Below are 24346 nucleotides of genomic sequence, written 5' to 3' on the forward strand. Positions count from 1 at the left end.
CACTTTAAGTGTGGGTGGCACCAAATATTCGCAGAGAAAGAGTAACTGGAGGCCTTATGTCGGCGCAGCTCTGGCAATTAATCCATCATCACTCCGGGAAACTGGCACACTCCCCAAGTAGCACTCATGGACCCCACCCTCTGGCCGGCAGGGCCGTATCTAGGGATCTCGATCAGAAATCTTATAGTATATGGGGCAGGTTATTTCCATAACGCTAGAGGTGGTGGGCTTGCCTGTCCTAGAGGTGGTGGGAAACTCTGGGCTTGGATACTTTAAGACGACGTAAATGCTGATGACACAATGCCAATGTCTCCCGACAGCATTTCCTCACAAGGGGGCGAAAAATAGGCTCAAAACCCCTCTCTGAAGATGCCCGTCTTTGGAAATGCGGAGTTAGGGCACAAGTCTACCGGTCAGACCCCAACTATGTCGAGCGCTCTCCCTCAGAGCCGAAAGACCATGCGGCTCCGGGGGAGGCTCTCGACTCCTCCCTTCAGGAGGCTCTTCTCCGCCCCCCTCGGCTACTTCCGGCCCTTGCCGAACGCGCTCCTCGCGCTTGCGCCGTTTTGATAGTCCTCTCGGGTGGAAGAAATCTGAGCGCTGCCGCTCTGGAACCGCCCCCGTCTTCTATTCGCCCCGCCCACGCTTTTTACCGGCCCCTCCCAAAATCTCGCGAGATTTACGTGCGCGTCCGTATTTTGCGGGCAGCTGGCTCTCCCGGCTGCTGTAATTGCTGCTGCGGGAGAAATTGGAGCTGCTGTCGTCGGCGCGCCCGCCCTCCCCCACTGAGAGCCACCGCCTCTTCTCTCGCTCTCCTTGTACACCTATCGCCGGGAGCGGCGCGGCAGCAACAGTCCCTGGACCCACCGCCGCCTCCCTAGGCTGCCGCTCGGCCGGTCATCCTCGCAGCCCGGCAGCTGACGGCGGCCCCTTACCCCTCACCGGCTGCTCACTCTTAGATAGTCCGCTCCGTCCCCGTCCTCGCCCGGGACGCCTCGCTGGGGTGGAGGACGACGAGGAGGAGACGAAAGTCACCCTCCCTCCAGGCAGCGTCGGCCCCCTCACCCGCGGGTGTGTCCTATAAATGGCGTCGGAAAGCGACACCGAGGAATTCTTTGATGCCCCTGAAGATGTGCACCTAGGGGGCGGCTACCCTGTAGGGTAAGTAACTGGAGCTGTGGCCCAGACGCCGGGCGCTTCAGCCCCCCGGCTTCCCCCGAGCCTTCCCACTGCACCCCTCCGGGGTCCCGTTGTGTGTCCGCCACCGCCGCTCTTCGGTGTCTCGCTCGGGCACTTCAGAGGGAGTCGGGGGGAGGGGGGGGATCGCCCACCTCGGCCAAACCCCCTCCATTCCCTGGTAAGCGGCCCCTGGGGCTACGGAGCCCCTTTCTCGTCTTGTCCGGCTTTCCTCGAGGTGGGACAGTTGTCGTGCCTGAGAGCCGGCGACCTGTATTCGTGGGGTTGAGCGCTTTACCTCTGAGACATCCGTTTTGGCCTTGGGGACCACAGATTAAAGGAGCAGTAACAGGAGAAATTGCTTTTCTTGCTTTTTCTGGTGCCGCTAACTTGCCTGCTCGTCTCAAAAGTGGCCGTAACTAGTGCCGTCCTCGTCCTCTTTTTTCGTTGTACAGAAAGAAGGAGGGGGCGGGAGGGGGCAGGTGGGCTATTTACTTCGGAAGGTCCTCTAGGTGATGTACTCTCGATCCACCGTGTTTTATTAAAATAGCACCTTACGGGCGAGGCAGAGGAGAGCGAAGACGAGGTCCTTAACCTTTCGGAAAATTGCGCTGTCTTGAGCAGGGTACAGTTGTACACAACCGGCTCCCGAGATACAAACGAGTGCTGAGTAATCTGGTGGCTGGAAGGAGAGCCACAGCTTTGTGTTATTTATCTCATTCTGCAAGATGTTTTCGTGATGATCAGCATGGGAGATTCTGAGTAAGGAAGTGCAGTAGTCGGAATGCTTCGCTTGCCTGGCACTTCTTACGCACACCTCTTCTCAAAGTTGAAACGGGATTTGAAGCTCTTTTGCCCAACTCTTCTGCGGGCTCGTATGGAAGTAGAAGCAGGGAAATACATTTTCGTGCCTTAAGAACTTGAGGATTGGTAAACTTTGTATGTTAATGTAAGACGCTAGTACGGTGACAGGAGTTCAACTGCCTTCAATTCTCAGGCTTATCCCCATGGAAAAAATGCCATGTTTGCTGCAAAGAAAGTTATTTGTACTTTCTAGAAGACATTCTAAAGCCTAATATATATTCTCTATGATATAGACCCCAAAGTTAGAGCACGAGAATCAGATAGAAATGTTCGTTGGTAGATCGCGGATGTGTTTCCACCAACCTTCCTACCACTGTTAAAAGATTTTTGGGTGGCAGTGGCCGATCTTGAGATGGCACTGAGGCTCCTTTCAAGTTCAGTGTCTGAAACAAGTTCATAGCCAGACGGTGGAGGATTGAAAATACTTTTGGATTTCCAGATACATTGGATCCCTTAAATTTTTGCTTTTGTGCTTTTCCTGTCAAAGTAACGAACTGTTGATTTAGGTTAAATGACAGACGTAATCGTTCCGTGTTTTTGAATGTGTTTGCATGGAGTGGGGGGAGGAAATAATCTATGTATCTGATTGTAATCAATTTAGAAATATGTGAACATTGTTCCTTTTCAATGAATGAAACATTTCATTTTGAAGGACAGTTACATCAGGAGTGTAGATTGTCTAGCTTAGTACCTGGCACAGAGGAAGAACCCTAATGTCCATTCCCTTCTTCCTTTCTTGGAGTTAACAAACTTAACTTCACACAGTGCTTACTTTGGGAGGAAGTATGCAGAACTTGGAGCTATTTAACTTATTTGAACCCAGTGAGTCATTTCGATAGAATTAATAGAATCACTTCTTGCCTCTTGGGTAATAGAGTTTCTCAAGCACTTTGATCCTTCTATAGTAGGTGAAAAGTAAAACCGTCTTGGGATCCAACCTTCTAATTTTAACTCTTACCTGTCCACATATTCAACATGTTGAGCTGTGTGGATAAAACCATAGTGTCAGTCTGTGAATTTCACAGTTTCATTCTGCATTAGTGGGGGGAATTTGGAAGAGAATTAGACTCATCTGGAGAATTGAATCTGAAAAGAACTAGCAGTACTGGGAGGATTGAAAAAGGTTGGCATCATTAACATTTCCTCCATCCTTTGTGACAGGTTTTGTCTTTTGCATAACGGTACTGTGAAGAGATTTGGCTGGGTAACTAACCTAGAAATGCAGTGAGAATTCTTGATTTGTGGAAACAGATGGTGTCCCTGGATAGTTGGTTATCAGAAATACCTTCTGTCCCTTGATAGGAATTGGAGTGGCATACCATACAAACTCTAAGAGGTTAACAGACCGAGTTTGTGAACTGTAAGAAATGTTCCTTGCTGTTGGGTGTGCCACAGTACACCGACCATTTCATCGAATTGTAGTGAACGGATTGGGCAGTCGAGAGTTATCTCCTATGTTTTGTTAATCAGAATCCAAATACACAACCCGTTTCCTAAAATTGATTCATTTCTTCTGTTCCCCCCAGTGGTATCTTCAGCTTTGTTGTTCTATTCTTTGAAAGCAAATTTAGTAAGTTAAAAATCAGCCCCCCTTTTTAATAGAAAGACTTCGTTCTGGGACAGCCTACTTTTCCGCAGTGGCAGATCATCTCCACTCGCCCAGCTTTGCAATATGCACCGCATCCGTAAAGCGTTGTTTTGATTGATATTTTAGGTCAGGTTTCCATGTTCTCTCCATTCTTATATGTGAGGAACCTTAGGCTTAAAGAGATTAATGAATTGGCCTATGAGACTCACAGCTTGTAAGTGACAGCTGGGATTTGAAGCCAGTCCTTCAGACTCCTAGGCCAGTATTTTTTCCCCCCTCCAGTACATCATAGCTGCCTCACACTGCGTGTGTGTGTGTGTGTGTGTGTGTGTGTCCAGAGAGAGAGAGAGAGAATCTTCCAAGAGATTCTGGAGTAAATTGCTTTAGGACCAGCATGCTGAATTGAACTGATACATCTGTTTAAAAGCAACAGCCCGCTTTTCAGTTCTCTTGGCTAGAATTTCCCCACTTTCTCTTTCAGGAATGTGTATTTTATTTTATCAGATAGGAGTTCAATAAGATACTAACATGTTACAGGTAGAAGGGGCATACAGTTAAATTTCTTCATATAAAATATTGTGAAAACCAAAGCCTAAAGAGGGGAAATGACTTGTCCAAGGTGCCACAGCAAATTAATGGCAATGAGGATTGGAATCCAGGTCAGTTCTTTTTTGCTACTTTGCTGTCTTTTGATAAAGCAGGAAAGGGAGGAGGAAGTGTGGTATAGTAGAAAAAAAGCCCTGGACTCTGAGTCATTTCATTTCCTCATCTTTAAATTGAGATTACCCTATGAGAACTCTTCCAACTCTAAAAGTCTGTCATCGTGTTGAGGTTTAATACTGTGCCTTTATTGATAAGCTTTTGGTCTTGGGAAATCTTTCCTTGACTTTTTCAAAAAGTTCTTAGTTTAGCAAACTTGATGGTATTTGGTACATGATTCAAGACCCATTGATTTTAAGTTCAGTGTTTGCTGCGTAAATTATATATAAGATAAATGCTCCTGCTAGTTTGTATGGGGTATACATACACATACCAAAGGCTGGCAGTGAGAACATGTTATAGAAATAAATGTGACATTTTGAGCATTCTTCAGTTTTTTTTAATGGCAACCAAAATATTTTTGAGGCCTTGGAAGGAGGGATAGAATGGTAACCATTTTTAGAATAGGAAAGGATCAAAGATCATTCAGTCCAACCCTCCCATTTAACTGAAAGAGAAACCTAGGCTCTGTAAGGGGAAGCACTGCTAATTTGTAGCCGACTTGAAACTAGAACCCAAGTCTCCTGATTCCTCATTTGTACCATGTTGCCTTGTCTGTGGAAGGAGGGAAAATACTGCTAGCTCTCCCTGCTCTAGGTTACTGGCCCTTACCCTGTGAGTGGGGATCTTAAGGTGGTCTGTCTACCGTGATTTTTTTCACGCCCTGCTGTCAGAGGACATTGACTCTTCTGTCTAGGAGTCTAACTTTTGCCCATAATTTTTTCCAAATCAGGATGAAAACAGGTGGCAGAAAAAGGTTGATCTAAGAACAGTGGTTGTTATTTAGTTCAGTTTCAGGAGTTTAGTTAGGAGAAAAAAAAAAAGGAGTCTAGTTAGTATTAACCCCAGTTTATCTTCTCCTTCTCCTTTTTTTTTTTTTTTTTTAAGAGAGATAGAGAGTGAAGGGTAGAGAGGTAGAAGGAGAGGGAGAGATAGAGAGAATCTTAAGCAGGTTTCACATTCAGCTTGGAGTCCAGTGAGGGGCTCGGTCCCAGGACCCTTGGATCATGACCTGAGTCGAAATCAAGAGTTGGACACTCAACTGATTGAGCCACCCAGGTGCCCCCTTTTTTTTTTTTAAGTAGGTTCCATGCCCAATGTGCAGCTTGAACTCATGACCCTGAGATCAAGAGTTGCACACTCTACCAACTAAGCCAGCCAGGTGCCCCACCAGACTATCATTTTAGATTGAAGTAACGGTGAAATCTTGATCTTTAAGTCATGAGAACTGAGATCAATCTGTCCTGAAGAATTGTTCTGTCTAAAAGCAGAAAGTTGCATAGCTGCCTTTGTTGAAAACTCTGCTTCTCACTTAAGCATCGGAAACATTTCTCTCTGAGGGAAAATTGATAAGTTTCAATAAAAAAAATTGTGCAATATGGGTTACTTTAGGAAAGATTCCTTAAAAATGGCTGTTCATGGGTTGGCATTTAATCAGATTTCATTTATAAATCATGGATTATATTTGATTGCTTTTGACTTTGTGGATTGATAGAGATATATTTGTGAACACTGTTTATCACATCCATGTAACATTATATTGAGGTGTGTGTGTTGGGGAACCTACTATATTTAGGTTATATTATGTAGGTTATATGTAAGGTAAATTCAGGCTCTTAAATATAGTGGTCCCCAACTATTAATTGGTGACTCATGGAGGTAGGACAGTCTGTATGGCAATTTGGGGGCTCAGTTTGAATCTGTACAAACTCCTATAAACTGAATACTCTGTTCTTGTGATAAGTGCATAGAATAGGGTAGATAAGATTTGATTTTTAAAATCTTGAAAGTCTACATACATGTGGGATGTTGACAGTTCAGTTGTGGCCCTACAGAACAGAAAATGATTTCTAATTATTGGTATTTGAGACTTAAGTGTGTAACCTGTACATTACACCATGATCCGTGTGTTCTCTCCATTGTTTTAAGTTGATAAAGTCAAGTGAATTTGCCAGGCGAGCACCTTGAAGACACTGTTTGTTTCCTCCTCATACTGTGCCTGCAATTCTGGTAATTACTTCCGGGGTGCTGTAGGTGGAGGAAGGGTTTGGTTGACGGGGGTGGTGGTAACCGTGGTAGAAGTGGTGAACAGAGACCAGGTTATAATGCTGCTTCCTGGCATGTAAATAACTGAGATAAAACAAAGCACACCATTTAGTATTATTTTAGATTCTCACCTACATAGTGCAAATTAAATAATCCTTTTTCTAAGAGATTAATATCCTATAATAAATAACCTCAAACAAAATTTAAGTAACAATAATTGTAGGTACTTTATGATATCCTTTCGATAGCTAACTTGAATTGATAAATAACCTACATTTCTGTTTTCTACCCAGAGCTAAACTAATTTCTACAAACATTCACAAGGTCTGTTCCCCTCTAGCTGCCTGTCAGATATTATGCAGCTAAACAGCTAAACCTTTAATTGGGTGCGCTCCTGACTCTTCACAGCGGAACCCTATTCTTATTTCACACTGAGCAGTCTTTGTGTTAGTTTGTCATCTCGTGATTCAAAATTGAAGAAAAAGCACGTGAGGCATAGTGTGGGCCTCATACCTGATGGCAATCCTAATGTTTTCCCCAGTCAGTACACAAATTTATCTTGGTTACCATAGTAACCAGCCTATCAGTTATTCTTCTAGCTTTTTTGCCTTCTCTCTGCTACTAGGATTACCATATAATCAGGTTCTGCTAAAGCTCTCCAGGTCTTAGCATTTTATTACCAGCTGCAGCTGTCTGGCAATTTACAGTTTGGCATTCCATCAGGGTCAATTAGTTTTAAGTCCACAAGACCTCTTTGTCTCCAAACATTTGAAACATACAGAATTTAACAAGAATCATTTAGGCAATAGTTCCTCATACTACTGTTCTCAGTTCCATTGTTAGTCATTGTCTTGAATATTGAGTACATTGTAGCACTGATCTCGATGGCCATCCTTTTGTAATACAAGCTTGAATAAATTTCAAGATCAAGAGTGACCATTTAAGAAATATATTTATAAATGTGATTTTAAACTTGGTATCATCACACACTAAATGAAGTAACTTAAAAGCACCTTGATTTATCAGCAACTACCAAATAAGTAATCTGGCTTCTAACAAAAAAGATTTCTGCAGGTTGTAGGAAGAATGTTTGGCCCTTAGATTAATTCATTCTAATTTAAGAAAATTGTTTAGAAATTTAATAGGAAAGCTTATCTTTTCTTTGCAGCCTTAGAATAAACAGGAATATTCTAAAAGGTAAAGACTGAATTATTCTATAGGTCTTTATAATAGAAGTCTTTTTATTTACTTGACAGGTACATTTTTTATCTCTTAAAAACCTTGGAATTCATGTAAATAAAATGGTTTTGAACCATAAGTCTTTACTTGTCTTGCTAAAAATAAGGATATTGAAGGGGCACCTGGCTGGCTCAGTCAGTAGAGCATGCAACTCCTGATCTCGGGGTCGTGAGTTCCAGCCCCACATGGGGCATAGAGTTTATTTAATAAAAAAAAAAAAAGAAGAAGAAGAAGCAGGGCTTTGTGTGTGCCTGGATGGCTCTTAGCTGGTTGAGCAACTGACTCTTGATATAGGCTCAAGTTTTGATCTCAGGGTTGTGAGTTCAAGCCCCACGTTGGTCTCAACACTGGGTATGGAGCCTACTTAAAACAAAAACAAATAAACAAAAAAGCATATTGAAGAAATATTTAGGATATATATTATCTACTGGTTTATGTATTAGTGTTAGTGTTTGTCTTTGGTGCTCATGCTTGTTAATATTGTAGGGTGTAGCCCTCCTACACTGTTGGTGGGAATGTAAACTGGTGCAGACACTCTGGAAAACAGTGTGCAGGTTCCTCAAAAAACTATCAGTAGAACTCCCCTGTGACCCAGCAATAGCACTGCTAGGGATTTACCCAAGGGATACAGAAGTGCTGAGGCATAGGAGCACATGTACCCCAATGTTCATAGCGGCACTTTCTACAATAGCCAAATCATGGAAAGAGCCTAAATGTCCATCACCTGATCAATGGATCAAGAAGATGTGGTTTATCTACACAATGGAATACTACATGGCAATGAGAAAGAATGAAATCTGGCCATTTGTGGCAACGTGGATGGACCTCTAGGGTGTCCTACTAAGTGAAATAAGTCAGGCAGAGAAGGACAGATACCATATGTTTTTACCCATAAGTGGAACAGGATAAACTTAACAGAGGACCGTGGAGGAGGGGAAGGGAAAAAATGGTTGGGGAGAAGGAGGTAGGCAAACCATGAGAGACTCTTGAATACTGAGAACAAACTGAGGGCTGATGGGTGTGGGGGAGAGGGGAAGGGGGGTGATGGGCATGGAGGGCACTTGTGGGGATGAGTACTGGGTGTTACATGGAAACCAACTTGACAATAAACTATGAAAGAAAAAAATATTGTAGGGTGTAGTAGTGACTTCTAAATATGTAGTTAATCTCTGACATTAACTGACATACTTAATCTGTTAATGGTTTAGTAAATATTAGTATCCATTTCCACACATAACGGTAAATAATGTTCTTTTAAAAATCAAAGAATCTTAGTCTTAAGATTTTGGGGATGGGGGTGGGCTCCTGGGTGGCTCAGTCAGTTGTGTGTCCCACTTCAGCTCAGGTCATGGTCTCACTGATAGTGAGTTTGAGGCCCCTGGCTCTGCCCCTTCCCCGCTCATGCTCTGCCTCTCTCTCTTTCTTAAACATAGATAAACATTTAAAATTTTTTTTAATTAAAAGATTCTTTTTTTACTTTTCAAAATGTGTTTATCTTTTTATTTTATTGTATTTTTTTAGAGAGAGAGTGCACGTGAAACTGCACAAAGTGAGGGAAGGAGGCAGGGGAGGGGGGAGGGAGAGGTAGAGAATCTTAAGCAGGTGACGCTGGGGCTCAATCCCACAGCCCCTGGGATCATGACCTGAGCCCAAATCAAGAGTTGAACACTCAACCTACTGAGCCACCCAGATGCCTGAAGTGTTTATCTTGTTAACTAAAAGATTATGTTGTAAGATTGTCAATTTATGAAATGATTACATCTTCCTGGTTTGAATTTTTATTGAAATTGTGATTAGAATGGTTTCATTTTAAGACTAATGTATCCTAATCAAAACTGTGGTTAAAATCTGCTAGTGCTTCAAGGAGAACTTCGTTTTAGTTGCACAAATAGATTTAGGTAAAAGGTTTAATTTTTTTCACAGGGCCTCAATCCTTAACATTTTTAGAAAGAAGGAGGTTGGGGGCCGGGAGATAAAATGCCCTTTTTCTTAAAGACCAAGCGTGAAGCATAAAATTTTTGGAAACTTGTGACAGAAAATGTTAATGGTATTTTCCAGAAGACAGCCTGTACAGAGCAAGCCATCCCTGTATAAAACCTACTTGACCGCTGCTAATTGTCACAGACCATTCCAGTACAGATTCATTGAACTCTGGGCATTCTTACAGGTCAGACTTTCTAGAGAACCAATAAATAGAGTGTGGAACTGTATTCAAAGCCACCAGCTACTGAACAGGTTCAAAAGAAGGGGTGGGAGTGTTTTTTCTGGCTTTGCTCTTAAATAGGAAAAAGTAGCCATGGATGAACTTAATATCCATAGTTCTCTTTTCAATTTGTTCCTGTCTGTTTAAATTGGGAGACTGAGGGAGTCTTCTTTCTGGTACTAGCAGTACTATTAGCCATTTGTTTTAAAAAAAAATCTCTTTTAAAATATGCTTATCTAGTCACGTCAAACTGAAATGGCAGGTTGGTTGCACATTTCTCTAGGCCCAGTTCCACTCCACTTACCCCCAGCTTTCTCCTTCCTGGCTTACCCAGTGTCATTAGTACAGTGATTCAATAACTTAGGGAAATAACTTAGATTCAGTAACCAGGGAGAGATTGGTTAAGTTGGCTATAGTGAATGCATTGGTAAGTGGGATTGGTTAGCATCGCAGGTGAGGGTAGGATTATTGGGTTAGTGGAAGATAGGTGAGCAGAATGAATAAATAGGTAGCTTGATAAAACTAGTAACTTTGTGGGGTGCCCGGCTGGCTCAGTCAGAGAAGCATGTGACTCTTGATCTTGAGGTTCTGAGTTCGAGCCCCACATTGGGTGTAGAGATTACTTAAAAAAACAATAAACTTTTAAAAACCCACTAATATTTTTGTGAATGAAAGTGAGTAGGTTTGTCAATATTTTGCAATTGGCATTTTGACTTTATTGGGTTGGCTTTGGAGATTATGGCTAATGGCTGAGATCAGTTGTTTTTTCTTTAAGTGAACTTTCCTGTCCGTCTTTTGTTCCACGTCATAGCTCTTGGCTACTGACTTTTAGCCTTTATCTTATTTCCCAGCATAGAGAGATGTCCACAGCTGATGTGCAGTAGTGGAAGAAAGGTCTAGATGGTGATAGGACGGTGAGTAGGCATGCTCTCTGGTGTTCGACTTCTCTTCACATTTTCTTCTACTTTTGAACTTCCTGGTTCTCTCAAATCTGCACTCCCACCCCCACATGAGTTTCTATTAAGAGCAAAGAGGGAGGAAATGGAGGGGGCTGAGGTAAGGACAGTGGTTTGGATTTATGGAACCTTTGTAACTTGAGGACATCCTGTACTCAGCAGATATTAAATGTTAACAGTGAAGCCTTGGGAGGTGTTGCCAGTTATCCGCAGCTGTATCCATTCCCTATTAATCAGCTATTTCTTCCAGGGATGAATATGTTCACAGTTAGAAAGAAGTATTATAGTCCTACATGTTGTTACTTGTAAAGAAAGGTAATACCAATGTTGGGCAATTGTTGTTACTGTTGTTGTTGTTTTGATTTTTTTTTAACATTTATTTTTGAGAGACAGAGCATGAATGGGGGAGGAGCAGAGAGAGAGGGAGACACAGAATTTGAAGCAGGTTGCAGGCTCTGACCTGTCAGCACAGAGCCCAATGCGGGGCTTGAACTCACGAACCGTGGTCATGACCTGAGCTGAGGTTGGATGCTTAACTGACTGAGCCACCCAGGCACTCCTGGGCATTTTTCAAAGTACTTTTAGTTATATTACCTCTTCTGATTATCTGGCAGTTCTGTGAGACAAAAGGACAATTTTTGTGAGACATGTAGGACAATTATTATCTTAATTTTGCAAATAAAACTCAGGATAGATCAGGGCCAGCCAGCAAAAGTGGAGCTTTACTACTTTGTGGTAATTAGATGATGGTTTTGAATGAAGATACAAAACATTACGTTTCTCTGTACTTTTCTTTTCTAAACTATAAACATTTGTGATGTTATATTTTAAATGTGGATTATTAGAATGATGAACTCTCCTGCTGTTTGGGTATGTATAATTTATTTAAAACAGTGGAAAGTGTATATATAATTTGTTTAAATGTTTATATCCTTTTGAGAGAGAGCGAGCGAGCGAGCGAGCAGGGGAGGGGCAGAAAGAGAGGGAGACACAGAATCTGAAGCAGGCTCCAGGCTCTGAGCTGTCAGCTGTCAGTGGGGCTCCAACTAGGTGAGACCATGACCTGAGCCAAAGTTGGACGCTTAAACGACTGAGCCACCTAGGCGCCACTAAAAAGTATATTTTTAATGTTTGTTTATTTTGAGAGTGACAGAGCCAGCATGAGGGAGGGAGGGAGGGGGAGAGAGAGAGACAGACAGACAGACAGACAGACTCTGAAGCAGGCTCCATGCTTAGCAGATAGTCCCCTGCAGGGCTTGATCCCACTACCTGGGACATTAGGACCTAAGCCGAAATCAAGGGTCAGAGGCTTAACTGACTGAGCCATCTAGGCATCCGCCCAAAAAGCAATATGTGTTTCAAGTTTGTTTATTTTGAGAGAGAGAGCCAGTAGGGGAGGGGCAGAGAGAGAGAGAATCCCAAACAGGCTCCATGCCCAGCGCAGAGCCTGACTCGGGGCTCGATCTCATGAATTGTGAGATCATGCATGACCTGAGCCGAAATCAAGAGTGACTTGAGGCACTGAGGCATCCCAAAAAGCAGTGTTTTTAATGTTAAGCGTTGATGTAATTGATTATGGTACAGTAGCTAGGTCAGAAAATGACCTTGCTCCTGAAAGAGCTGGAATCCCAGATACTGCTACTACATTTCGAAGGGTATGTGCTTTGTTCCTGAGGGAAAACCCTTCAAGATGTGAGCCCGTGCTGATGGGACTTGTGTGTTCTGTGCCTCATCAAAACGTCTTGATCCTGGATTTTCCTTTCCTGTATTTGTTTTGTAGATTGTTGTCAGTTGTTTATTTAGGCCAGTGTTTTATGGCGTTTTTTTTTCTTTTTTTTTTAGTATAACTGATTCATATTATTGGCTACAAGCCACTAATTGGAAACACCATGTTTCTTTTCTTTTCCTTCCCTTTCAAAGGTGTTTTCTAGCAGTCACAATGAATGCATGTGGTAATTATTAATATTCTCCACGTAATCAGACCTCTTGGCTGTCAAATTAATGGGACAAATGCATTCCTAGGAGCTAAGTAATTAGAAAAATTATATTGTGAGTAATTACTATTTAGGGAATAAATAAGATTGAATAACATTTTCTATAATAATAAGCTTGCAACTCAGTGTTTTATGTAGGTAAGCATTCTAGGTAATTTGAGATTTTTCTAGAGTATTTATCAAGTATTTAATACATGTTCCATTAAAGAATGCAGAAATACAAATTCAGATACATAAGGCATAGTATCAAATTTATAAGATAAAATACTTGGGATGCCTACCTGGCCCAGTTGGTTAAGCGTCTGACTTCAACTCAGGTCATGATCTCACATAGTTCATGGCTTCGGTGTCTCTCTTTCTCTCTGCCCCTCGCCCACTTACGCCCTGTCTCTGTCTCTCAAAAGTGAATAAACGTTAATGATTTTTAAAAATAAAATGCTTAATATTAAATGTACAGAAATATGTTCATTTTTCTATTATTCATGATATGGAGGGAGAACATGAATAATTAAAAGCTACCACTTACACCAAAACCTCAGTTCAGTCATTAGTTTACAACTTCCTTTCCAATCACACCTTTTATCACAGAAAGCAGTAGATTTTTTTAACGATTAAAAAATAAATGGTTTGCTTTGTTGTTGTTGTTAGTCGGCCCATCTTTGGTGTTCAGCAGTAAACACAGAAGGAGAAAAGCAAAGGATCTCAAAGCCTGAGTAATCAGTTCACTGATCCTAGAATTGATTTATGTAAAGTTTTTAAAGAGGGGGTAGTGACAGATTCTTCAGAGCTCTAATTTTTATATAGGGTGACCTTAGAAGTTATTGGCATTTACCTTTCATATATATATATATTTTTTTTTAAAGTAAGCTCTACGCCCACCATTCAACTTGAACTCACAACCCCAAGATCAAGAGTCGCATGCTCTACCAAATAAGTCAGTCAGGTGCCCTATTTGGCATTTACTTAAAAAAAATTTTTTTAAGTAATCCCTGTGCCCAATATGGGACTCAAACTCATGACCCCAAGATCAAGTGTCCCATGTTCCACCTACTGAGCCAGCCAGGCACCCTGGGCATTTACTTTTTAAGATTAGTACACTATAGGGTGTTTTAGATAATTTACAGAATCATATTAGCACATTAACTTGATAATGCTTCTGATACAGCCTGTAGCTCAATTTCTTGTTTACTTTTAAAAAATAAATTACAAAGTGATTAGCATGACTGGATTAGTACCAGGCAGTCATAAATTTAGTTACCTCTTTCTGTTATGATTTTACTAAAAATTACTTTTTGTTTTTAAAGCAGGCTCCACGCTGAGGGTGGAGTCCTTAGGGTTTGAACTCACGACTCTGAGATCAAGACATGATCAAGAGTCAGATGCTTAACTGACTGAGCCACCCAGGCACCCCTAAAAATTACTATTTTTCCTAGTTTCAGAGAGAGAGAGAGAGAGAGCAAAGGAGGGGGGCAGGAGGGGAGAGAGAGAGAGAGAGAGAGGGAGAGAAAGAATTTCAGGCAAGCTCCATGCTCAGTGCAGGAGCCTAACAAAGGGCTTGACCTTACAACTGGGAGATCATGACCTTAGTCAAAATCAAGAGTCAGATGCTTAACCGACTGAGCCATCCAGGCACCCTCTAAAAATTACTTTAAGTCATTAATAGATCTCATTTTTAACCAAACCACTTTGACAAATTGGGACATTGTGAAATAGATGTCTTCTCGTGGAGTTATTGTTTCAATATGGGTATTTATTGAATGGCCCTTAATGTGCAAAGTAGAATGTTTTTAATTTAGAGTTCTTGATGTGCAAAGTAGAATGTTTTTAATTTAGAATTCTTGAGTGGGCCCAGGGAATGGATATACTTTTCTGTTATTTTTGTCAGGAAGTAGATTATCAAGATATTTTCAGGAATATGGCATAAAACTATATAAATTATGTAAATCAAGTTTGAAAAATCAAGTTATTTCAGACAAAATACACACAGTTGCTTAAGAGTCTATTTTAAGTTTGTAATTACTTTATATGTGACTAGATTCATATTTCTTCCTAAGGTTTTATTTTATTAAAGATCATTTGTAAATATTGCCACAAAAGCTTCTTTCAAAAAACAGCCATTGTGCCAAAGCTTTTACCATTTATTCCCATTAATGTCATTGATAAAATAGTTATTAGGTATTTTAGATATATTCTTCTTCTTGGCTTTCATAGTATTTAAAACATAAAGAATAATAGCAGTAGCAATTCACATCTTGAGGGATTCAATTAATTCCCTGTTTGGTAATTATAAGTATGTTCTTGGCTTTTTATTAATCTTGTTAGTAAGTCAGTATTGCCATGTATCTAGGGAAATATGAATGAGTCCTATTTTCAACTGCCTAGTGAAAACATGACATGATAGGTTGTACTAGGAAAATAAGACTCATTGTGATTGCCTAGCACTTATTTTTTTTCTGCTAGTCCTAGACTTTTCAGGTTTAGTTGGGATTGTCACTTTTGGTAGTAGCCAATTTAAAATAGAGCTTTGAGAATGGGTGTCATACTGTCACAAATGATTTGATTTTGAAAGGCCAGCAAACGATTCTCTCTTAGATTTCATTTCTTTGAGTATTGTTGTTAGTGGAAAGTGTTACTTGACTTACCACTTTATTTATTTATTGGCTTTATTGCTTCTCATATGATTAGTAAAATTTACCATAAGAATGTAACTAATAAAATCAGTAGATACACTTCAATACTAACAAACAGTACTGCATACCAAATTTTAAAAACTATGCACTTAGAGCAAGATTTAAGAAATAAAACAGTATCTTATCTAAATTTGAACTGTTTTCAGTTTTTGTTCTACCTGAGGTTTGGGTTTGTTTTTGTTTTTGGCTTTGTGTTTGGTGTTGTTTTTCTGCCTGGCCTTAGTGGGAAGAAAATCTTTCTGTCAGGGTTTTTTGATCACCAGACCCCTTCTCGAGTTGGTCTTAGTTTGCCCTAAGCAAACTATTTCCTATTCAGCTGACTGGGCTTTAGAAAGCAAAACTCTTCTAATTACCTGCTTAGTTCAATGACTGGCAAAGGCCTTATCTATGCTCATATCCTGTCACCTCAAGGGCCTTAGCATCTTCAGCACCTTCTTTGTACAGGAAAGCTGTTCTCTGTTCTGCTTGATTCAGTTCCTTGACAAACTGTTTAAGCTCATTTTATGTTTTCATTTTCCTGATGGCAAAGGCAAAAAAAAAAAAAAAAAAAAAAAGAGGAGAATAAAACCAAAATCAAGCTATAGAGTCATTCTCTGTTAGCCCTTGGTAGTCCCCTTTCTAGAAGAACAATGTTTCCCAGGCCACCCGCTTTATTCCAGCTGACTTCACTCTCCTCCCTCCTTGCATGTCATTGCTTCTTTTTACCTCTTTAGGAGTCTTTTGGGAATTTTGCAACCTGACAAGAGGCTGCTTCAGAGCCAGCCTCCTTTTTATTTTTTTTCTCAGAGCCTAAAAAAAGGTGTGTCCTCTTACTGACAGAAAAATACTTTGTTTGTCTGTGTTTCTGTAAGCTGCCAAACTGTTTTGGTGTATTCTTTTCGCCCAGTGCATTAAGAAGTCTAGAAACACGAATGTGAAGTGTGAAATTGCTCTTAACATTTTTGTACTTTAGGAGGTGGGTCTTTGAGCTCCTAGTTGTGAGCCGGTGGTCGATGTAGGTTTAGTTTGCACTCTTCTTCCTGCCTGCTCTCAGAAGGCTTACAGATTGTGTGTGCTTGTTTTTCAGATAACCCTCAGGTAAGAGGTAAAGAAACAGCAAGCCCAAAAGACAGAAGGATCTGTCTGTAGCTAAAGGGTGAGAAACTAGAGGTAGGATGGATGGTTTATGGGATCAGCTCTTTGAAACCATAGGCATGCAGTGTTCTTTTCAAAAGTAGACTTAAGCACTTCACTGTGACTTTAAGGCCTGATTGCCCTAAATCCATAACACATGAGTGATGAAGATTTAAGTTTAAAATTGGAGAAGGTGATCCATTGATTGGAGAGAAACTGCTTGTTGCAGCTCTGATAAACCAAGACTCCTATACAGTCAGACATGTCCATACCGGGTTCCAAAAGCTGAGCTTAGGGGCCCCTGGGTGGCTCAGTCAGTTAAGTGGCCAACTTGGGTCAGGTCATGATCTCACGGTTTGTGAGTTAGAGCCCCACGTCGGGCTCTGTGCTGACAACTTGGACCCTGGAGCCTGCTTTGGGATTCTGTGTCTCCTTCCCTCTTGGCCCCTCCCCTGCTCATGCTCTGTCTCTCTCTGTCTCTCAATACTGAATAAAATTTAGAAAAAAAAAAAAAAGCTGAGCTTTGCAGTAACCCAGGCAAACCAGTGCACATAACTAGCTTCCATTTGGGGAATCTAATCTATATAGGCTCTTAATACACATCTGTATTGATTGCCGTTCAAATCTAGGAGCTATTAGTTCTTCAGGTTGTGGAAGGAATTTGAGATTTTGTAATGACAAACATGGGAGGGAAATTCTACCTCATATGGCAGAAGGCTTATCAGTTTTCTGGTTGACAAATAATCTATCTGGACTATAGTATCCTTTTTATAATGTGGAGAGTATCCTAAAGTGGTTTTGTATATATGGTAACTGGATCCCATTATTTATTAAAAAAAATTTTTTTTAATGTTTATTTACTTTTGCAGGAGAGCACGCAGTGAGAGAGAGAAGATCCAAAGCAGGTTCTGTGCTGACGGCAGGGAGTGCGATGTGGGGCTCTAACTTATAAACCATTAGATCATAACCTGAACCAAACTGGGATGCTTCACCAACTGAGCCACCCAGATACCCCTCTTTATTTATTTTGAAAAGTTTTATTTTTTAAAGTAATCTCTCCATCCAATGTGGGGCTCGAACTCATGACCCCAAGATCAAGAGTCACATGCTCCACCAACAGAGCCACCCAGATCCCCCTTGAATCCCTTTTTAATGCCAACATAATTTTAATTGATATTTATCTAGAAAGTTGGCTTGATGTTTATTTAACCTATATAGGTTAACCTCATTTTGAACATGCTGAGGACAGCTTACAAATGATATGAATATATTTACATAATGGTTATAAGTCAGTTTACATACCTTGAGAATTCGGTTTTTTGTGGAGGGACAGTCTAAGCCAACATAACTAAGCTACTAATATAACTTCCTACTCTTCACTGAGTGTTTTTGAAAAATGTACTTAACTGCCTGTATACTGCGGTATTTGCAACTGGGCATACACATGGAACACACAGTCTGGCAGAGTTTTGACTGAATTCACACATGTGCAAATCATTTTTTTCTGGTCAGTGAACACTATTGAATACTTAGTTGAATGTTTATACAATGACATTGGCCATGCAATTCCTCCCACTTTGTCCCTTATAGTAACAGATCATAGGACTAATTGTCCACTTCATTAACTTGGGTGTGGGGTAGAGTTGCCAGATAAAATATAGGACTCCCAATAAAATTCCAGTTTCAGATAAACATACTTAATACTGAAAATGTATTTGTTGTTTATCCAAAATTGGAATTTAACCGGGCAACCTACATTTCTGGCTGCAAAATCTGGCAGCCCTCGGTGGGGGAGAAGCAGAAGATTGGTGGGTGCAACTAGAGTGTGCAGTGATCAAAGGTGGCCCTTACTCTGACAGGAATATTGAGATTTTTGAGTGTCATGTTTAGTTTAGAGTCCAACACTTTTTTCTTTGGAAATGCATCAGTGAAAACAAAGCTCAGAAATAATGAAACTTAACAATACATTGTTTAGGGATACCTTTTTAAAATGAGAAAGTGAGGGAACAATAAATCCAATCTGGGCTAGTGGTTCCCTTTCAGAGAAAGGCAACAGATGGAATAGGGCGACCCAGTAGCTATCCTGCTCTTTGTGCTGTCTCACTCTCCGGTGACATGGTGAATCACAGTTCACTTTATTTGTGGTGCTTCATAAGTACACGTATGTGCTACATACCAAATGTAAATAAAATACAAGTTTAGGAGTTAAAGTATAGGTTGCAATGAAAAAAACCAGACCACCCGCACAGTTTCACTGCCTGTACTTACCAAAATAAACCCTAGATCCCCAAAATAAAGAGGCATTTATTTCTTCCTTGTCTTCACCAGGTTACCATCCTTAGTTCTGTATATCATTCTACTTGGTTTCTAGAACATTCACTAAATTGGTTTTTCTCTTTCGGATATGTTCTCTTTCATCAGTGTTCCTCTTAAAATGTGTTCTTATCAGTGAGAAGTCGAGCAGAACTGAACCCCTCCCCTTGCCCTGGCCATAATAGTTCCTCAGATTACACTAGCCATTTCGCAGCCAGATCATGGCCTTTACTGTGTCTGAGCAATCAACAAAAAATACCTGAGTGTTTTTATGTGGTTTGCTGTTAAGTCATATCTCCCCAATCACGCATTTTACATTTATCCCTACTACATTGCATTCTGTTAAGATTTGGCTTATTGTTGTAACCTCTTAAAATATTTTTAGATGCTGTCAGCTACTGTATTCCCTATCCTTCCCAACTTTGTGTCATCTGCAAAGTTGGTAGATATGCCATCTGTGTCCACATGAAGACATTATTAATAAGAAGTAGGATGGGGCACCTGACTGGCTCAGCCGGTAAAGGGTGCGACTCTTGATCTTGGGGTTATAAATTCAAGCCTCACATTGGGCGTAGAGATTAATTAAAAATAAAAAAAATAATCTTAAAAAATAAAATAATAAGGAGGATAGAGTGCAGTAGAAATTATTTGATAGTTCCTTAGGGCTTTTCATTGATGCATTAATCAGCATACTTTGAGTAATGTTCAACCAGTTACAAACCCACCTAAGTGTATTCTAGCTTATATCTCTCCTTGTTGTCTAAAAGGACATCGTGAGGGGCCTGGCTGGCTCAGTCAGTGGAGCATGTGACTCTTGATCTCGAAGCTGTGTGTTCGTAGCTCACTTGGGGATAGAGATTACTTAAAAATAAAATCTTTGGGGTGCCTGGGTGGCTGAGTGGTTAACTGTTGGACTTTGGCTCAGGTCATGATCTCGTGGTTCATGGGTTCAAGCCCTGCACCAGGCTCTGTGCTGACAACTTGGATCCTGGAGCCTGCTTCAGATTCTGTGTCTCCCTCTCTCTGTCCCTCCCCTGCTCATGCTCTGTCTCTCTCTCAAAAATAAATACATTTTTAAAAAATGAAATCTTTAAAAAAAAAAGAAAGAAAGGATATTGGTGAGAGTATTATAAAATTGAGTGCTTAAATCCAGATTTCTTTTTTACATGTATACAGTATTCCCTTTATATTCTAAGCCAGTAACCCTATCAAAAAAGGCAATTAGGTTAATCTTGTATGACAGGCTTTTTGTGAATGCTTACTGACTCTTTTTTTAAAATTAGGTGTTTTGTTTTCTTAAGTTTATTTGTTTTTTATTTTGAGGGAGAAAGAGCTCAGATCTCAGACTGTGAGATCATGACCTGAGCTAGACACTTAACCCACTGAGCCCCCCATGGTGTCCTGAATGCTTACTGACTCTTAATGATTGTCTTACCCATGCCTGGGGCCCATAAGCCATTTAGCAGTGCGCATAAGAATTTTGCTTGGGAATGGGGTGCCTGAGTGGTTCAGTTGGTTAAGTGTCCAACTTTGGTTCAGGTCATGATCTCTTGGTCTCTGTGCTGGCAGCTAGCTCAGAGCCTGGAGTCTGCTTCGGGTTCTGTGTCTGTCTGTCTGTCTGTCTGTCTGTCTGTCTCTCTCTCTCTCTCTCTCTCTCTCTCTCTGCCCCTACTCCACTCACATTCTGTCTGTCTCTCAAAAATAAATAAACATTAAAAAATTTTGCTTGGGATTGACATCAAGCAAATCTGTTTGTAGTTTTTAGTGTTTACCTGCTTTCCAATATTGACTATTGATTGTTTTCCTCATTTTCCTCTTCTATCCTACCCAATCAATTCTTTAAAGGCTTTAGATAGGGAGTAAGCTGTGTACATTCTTGGGTATGCTGGGATATAATTTGTCTTGGATGGGAGAACTGAACTTGTTTAGATTATCTAGCTACTTTTATCTCCTTGAATGCTTTGGTATTCAATTTCTTCATTACAATTTGTTTTTCCTTTTCGGATTTGGCTATCGTTAATCTTAACTGGAAAAAAAAAAAGAATTGGGACAGCCTTTTTTATTTTACTATTTGCCTACATATAAGCCGACCCATGCCTTTTGTTGTCTTGTTCTGAATATAAATTAAAATAAAGGAGACATGAGTCTGGTGTTTTGTTTTGTTTTGTTTTTTAATCCGAGCACATTCTAAACACTGGTTTTTCTGATATTGTTCTTATAGGTGTTTGCAGTTTTCTTTGGGTATGTGCCTCTTCCATCCATCCAGTCTCTTGTGAAGGTTTTCCTTTAAAATATTTTTTATGACATGATGTGGTGGAGATGCAACCAACAAAATTCAGACCATGAGAATTTCTACAGAATGGACAGCTGTGTTCCTTTTTTTGTTGTTTGTTTGGGTTTGCTTTTTTTCTTAAGACTATATTTTTAAAGCAGTTACAGGTTCACAGCCAGATTGAGAGGAAGGTACAGAGATTCCACATTTACCTCCTCCCATGCTCACAGGCAGAGCAGTGCGCTCGTTACAGTTGATGAGGCTACCTTGACACATCATAATCACCCGTACATAGTCCATAGTTTGCCATAGGGCTCGCACTTGGCGTTGTACATTCTGCCGGTTTGGACAAATGTATGACGTGTATCCCTTGTTATAGTATCAGGCAGAGTAGTTTCACTGCCCTAAAAATCCTCTTCAGGATGAATAACCTAGTTCAACACATGAACAGCAAGAAATAAAAGAGATTGAAAGGGAACCTACTGATTGAGAGAAACATAGCAACTGATTGTAACACACGGACCTTATTTGGATATTAATTGAAATGAATCAACTGTAAGAAATAATTGGGACAGTCTGGGCAGTATGACTTGTGTATCAAAATCAGAATGAATCGTGACTGTGTGTAATGTATTGTTAAATTCGATAATAGTATCGTGGTTATGTTTTAAAGAAAAGTCTTTTGTAGATACAAATGACATTTTTATGGGTAAAAATAGAAGAGTTTTTGGGATTTGTTTCAAAATAATATGGCAGGGGTGTGGAGGGAAGAGTATTGATAATGATCATTATTGAACATGGTCAGAGATATGTTGTACATCTGGGTTCATAATATTATTTTCCCAATTTTGTATGTGTTCAAAATGGTCATAATTAAAAGTTGGAAGAACTCCCCCAGAATATATTTTTATGGCCACATTCATTGTTACTGGCAGATTCAGGACTAAAACTCAGATCTCCTGATTCCAGCTCTTGCTTTTTCTTTTTTCTTTTCTTTTCTTTTTCTTTATCTTTTTCTTTTTCTTTTCTTTTCTTTTCTTTTCTTTTCTTTTCTTTTCTTTTCTTTTCTCTTCTCTTCTCTTCTCTTCTCTTCTCTTCTCTTCTTTTCTTTTTTACTATGTAGCTAAGTTTATAGTCCTTCTATTTCCACATTGATGCCATGTTGCCCTTTCAGTCTCTGGGATCCCCAAGTCTTTCCCTGGAAATTTGTGGTGGTATTTTAGATAACCAAGGCTTTAATAAATGGCCAGTTTTACTTGATTGGCTACCTACCCATGTGAAACCATGAAGGGTTTTTGAATTATTAGGATGAGTTCACAGGCTGCATGGGTTGTTAAAATCCCCAAAGAGACTTGAGTCCTAGTCCTAACTAAGTAGGCCTTTGATCTTAGCTTAAGCTCTGGGAGGGTGGGAATGATGTCGCCCTTGTTCACTGTTTTACACCTAGTGCCTGGCATGGCGTACATGCTGGCACATGGTAAGCAGTAGGTAAATGTTAAATGAACGGATTAATTTAACCTTATTTAGCTTCTTTTCCTCGTATGTGAAATGAGATCGTTGGTCTAAATGGTTGTTGTTGTTTTTAAGATTTTATTTTTAAGTAATCTCTACACCCAAAGTGGGACTTGAATTTACACAACCTTGAGATCAAGAGTCGCATGCTCTACCCACTGAGCCAGCCAGGCGCCCTGGTTTAAATAAATGGTTCTTAAGCTTCCTTCAAACACTTAAAAAAAAGTATTCTTCCTTTCTGACTGATTTTTTAAAGTCCTTTTAGAATTTTGAGAAGAATTACTATAAATTTCTTTAATGCTAGGTAACATCAGTAGATAGTATACTCAATTCTAACACCTGTGACAGAAGACCCACAGTTACGGTGCATCCAGATCTCTTGCAAACAGCCTAGTGCTGTGCATTTTCTGTGAGATTGAGTTTGTTTTTCTAAAGTAAATGAGTACTGTTCCTGACATTACTAGAGAGTCAGGTTTAGCAGGTTCCAAAGTCAAGCTAAGAGGGTTAATAAAATGGGTTGCTTCCATAGGTGTTAGCTTACACTGAAATTGTATTGAATGCAGTATTATTATGCCAGAGTTGATAAAGGATCCGACCTGCTTTTATAGAAACTTGGTGGGCAACCTTTTAGGTAAGTTGCAGTCATTGTCATCAGATCCGAATCCAGGACCTGCCTTTGGATTAGTGACCTTATTATTCTGATGAAATTTTGCTTGAGGTATGTGAAGGCTATTGCTGGATCAGGTCAGTTTATAAAAGAAAAACAATTCCTATACTGTCTTGTAAAATCACCAAGGCAATGTTTTAAAGCCACGTAAATTTAAAAAAATGAATGTTGTGCAGACATTAAAATGAATTGGTTCTAAACATAAATCCTAGCTGCAAAAGGAAAAGTGTAATTAAAATACTAAATGGATAGGGACTTTGAGAAAGCATCTGTCACACATTATTTTATATTCAAACATGAGCTTTGTTAGTGTAAACTCAACATAGCGAGTACATGAAAATAACTTTCTTATTGAAACCAAGGTATAATGAATTAAGATATTCTATCTATTGAAAGTTACTGAAGTACTGATTTGAAAATTGCTTTTTTAAAAAAAAATTTTAACGTTTTTTTATTTATTTTTGAGAGACAGAGAGAGACAGTGAGAGCAGGGGACGGTCAGAGAGAGAGGGAGACACAGAATCTGAAGCAGGCTCCAGGCTCTGAGCTAGCTGTCAGCACAGAGCCCACCATGGGGCTCGAACCCACGTGAGATCATGACCTGAGCCTAAGCCGGACGCTTAACTGACTGAGCCACCCAGGTGCCCCGAAAATTGCTTTTATATTCAAAATCTGAGTGGAAACCATACTAAAAATAATTTTAATATTTGATCTGTAAGCCATGTGGGGTTTTTTAAGAATACCAATTTTTTTTATAGCAGACTATATTTTGAAGCTGTTTCAGAAACTGCTTGTTTTTCACATTTAAATTTAATAGTATAACTGGTAAACATGTCTTCAATTTCAGAAGCTGCTTCAAAATCAAAGATTTTCTGTGTTTGTAACTAGTATGAGTATGTTGGAAGTTTTCTTACGCTGTTAGGTAGTCAAGGAAGTTTAGTCCTTTATATTTTT

At 40.1% G+C, this 24346-nt stretch overlaps 1 protein-coding gene across 1 annotated transcript in view; it reads left to right on the plus strand.

The window, feature by feature from the left end:
- The first annotated feature begins 713 nt into the window (after window positions 1–713).
- The window catches only part of WDR44 (WD repeat domain 44), an 81700-nt gene continuing 58067 nt past the window's right edge, over window positions 714–24346 (plus strand). The window contains exon 1 of the mRNA XM_029930818.1: window positions 714–1161. Within this exon, the coding sequence (XP_029786678.1) occupies window positions 1085–1161 (77 nt within the window). The 5' untranslated portion in view covers window positions 714–1084. The remainder of the gene's footprint in view (window positions 1162–24346) is intronic.

The sequence above is a fragment of the Suricata suricatta genome, chromosome X, assembly GCF_006229205.1.
Source record: "Suricata suricatta isolate VVHF042 chromosome X, meerkat_22Aug2017_6uvM2_HiC, whole genome shotgun sequence".
Classification (NCBI taxonomy): domain Eukaryota; kingdom Metazoa; phylum Chordata; class Mammalia; order Carnivora; family Herpestidae; genus Suricata; species Suricata suricatta.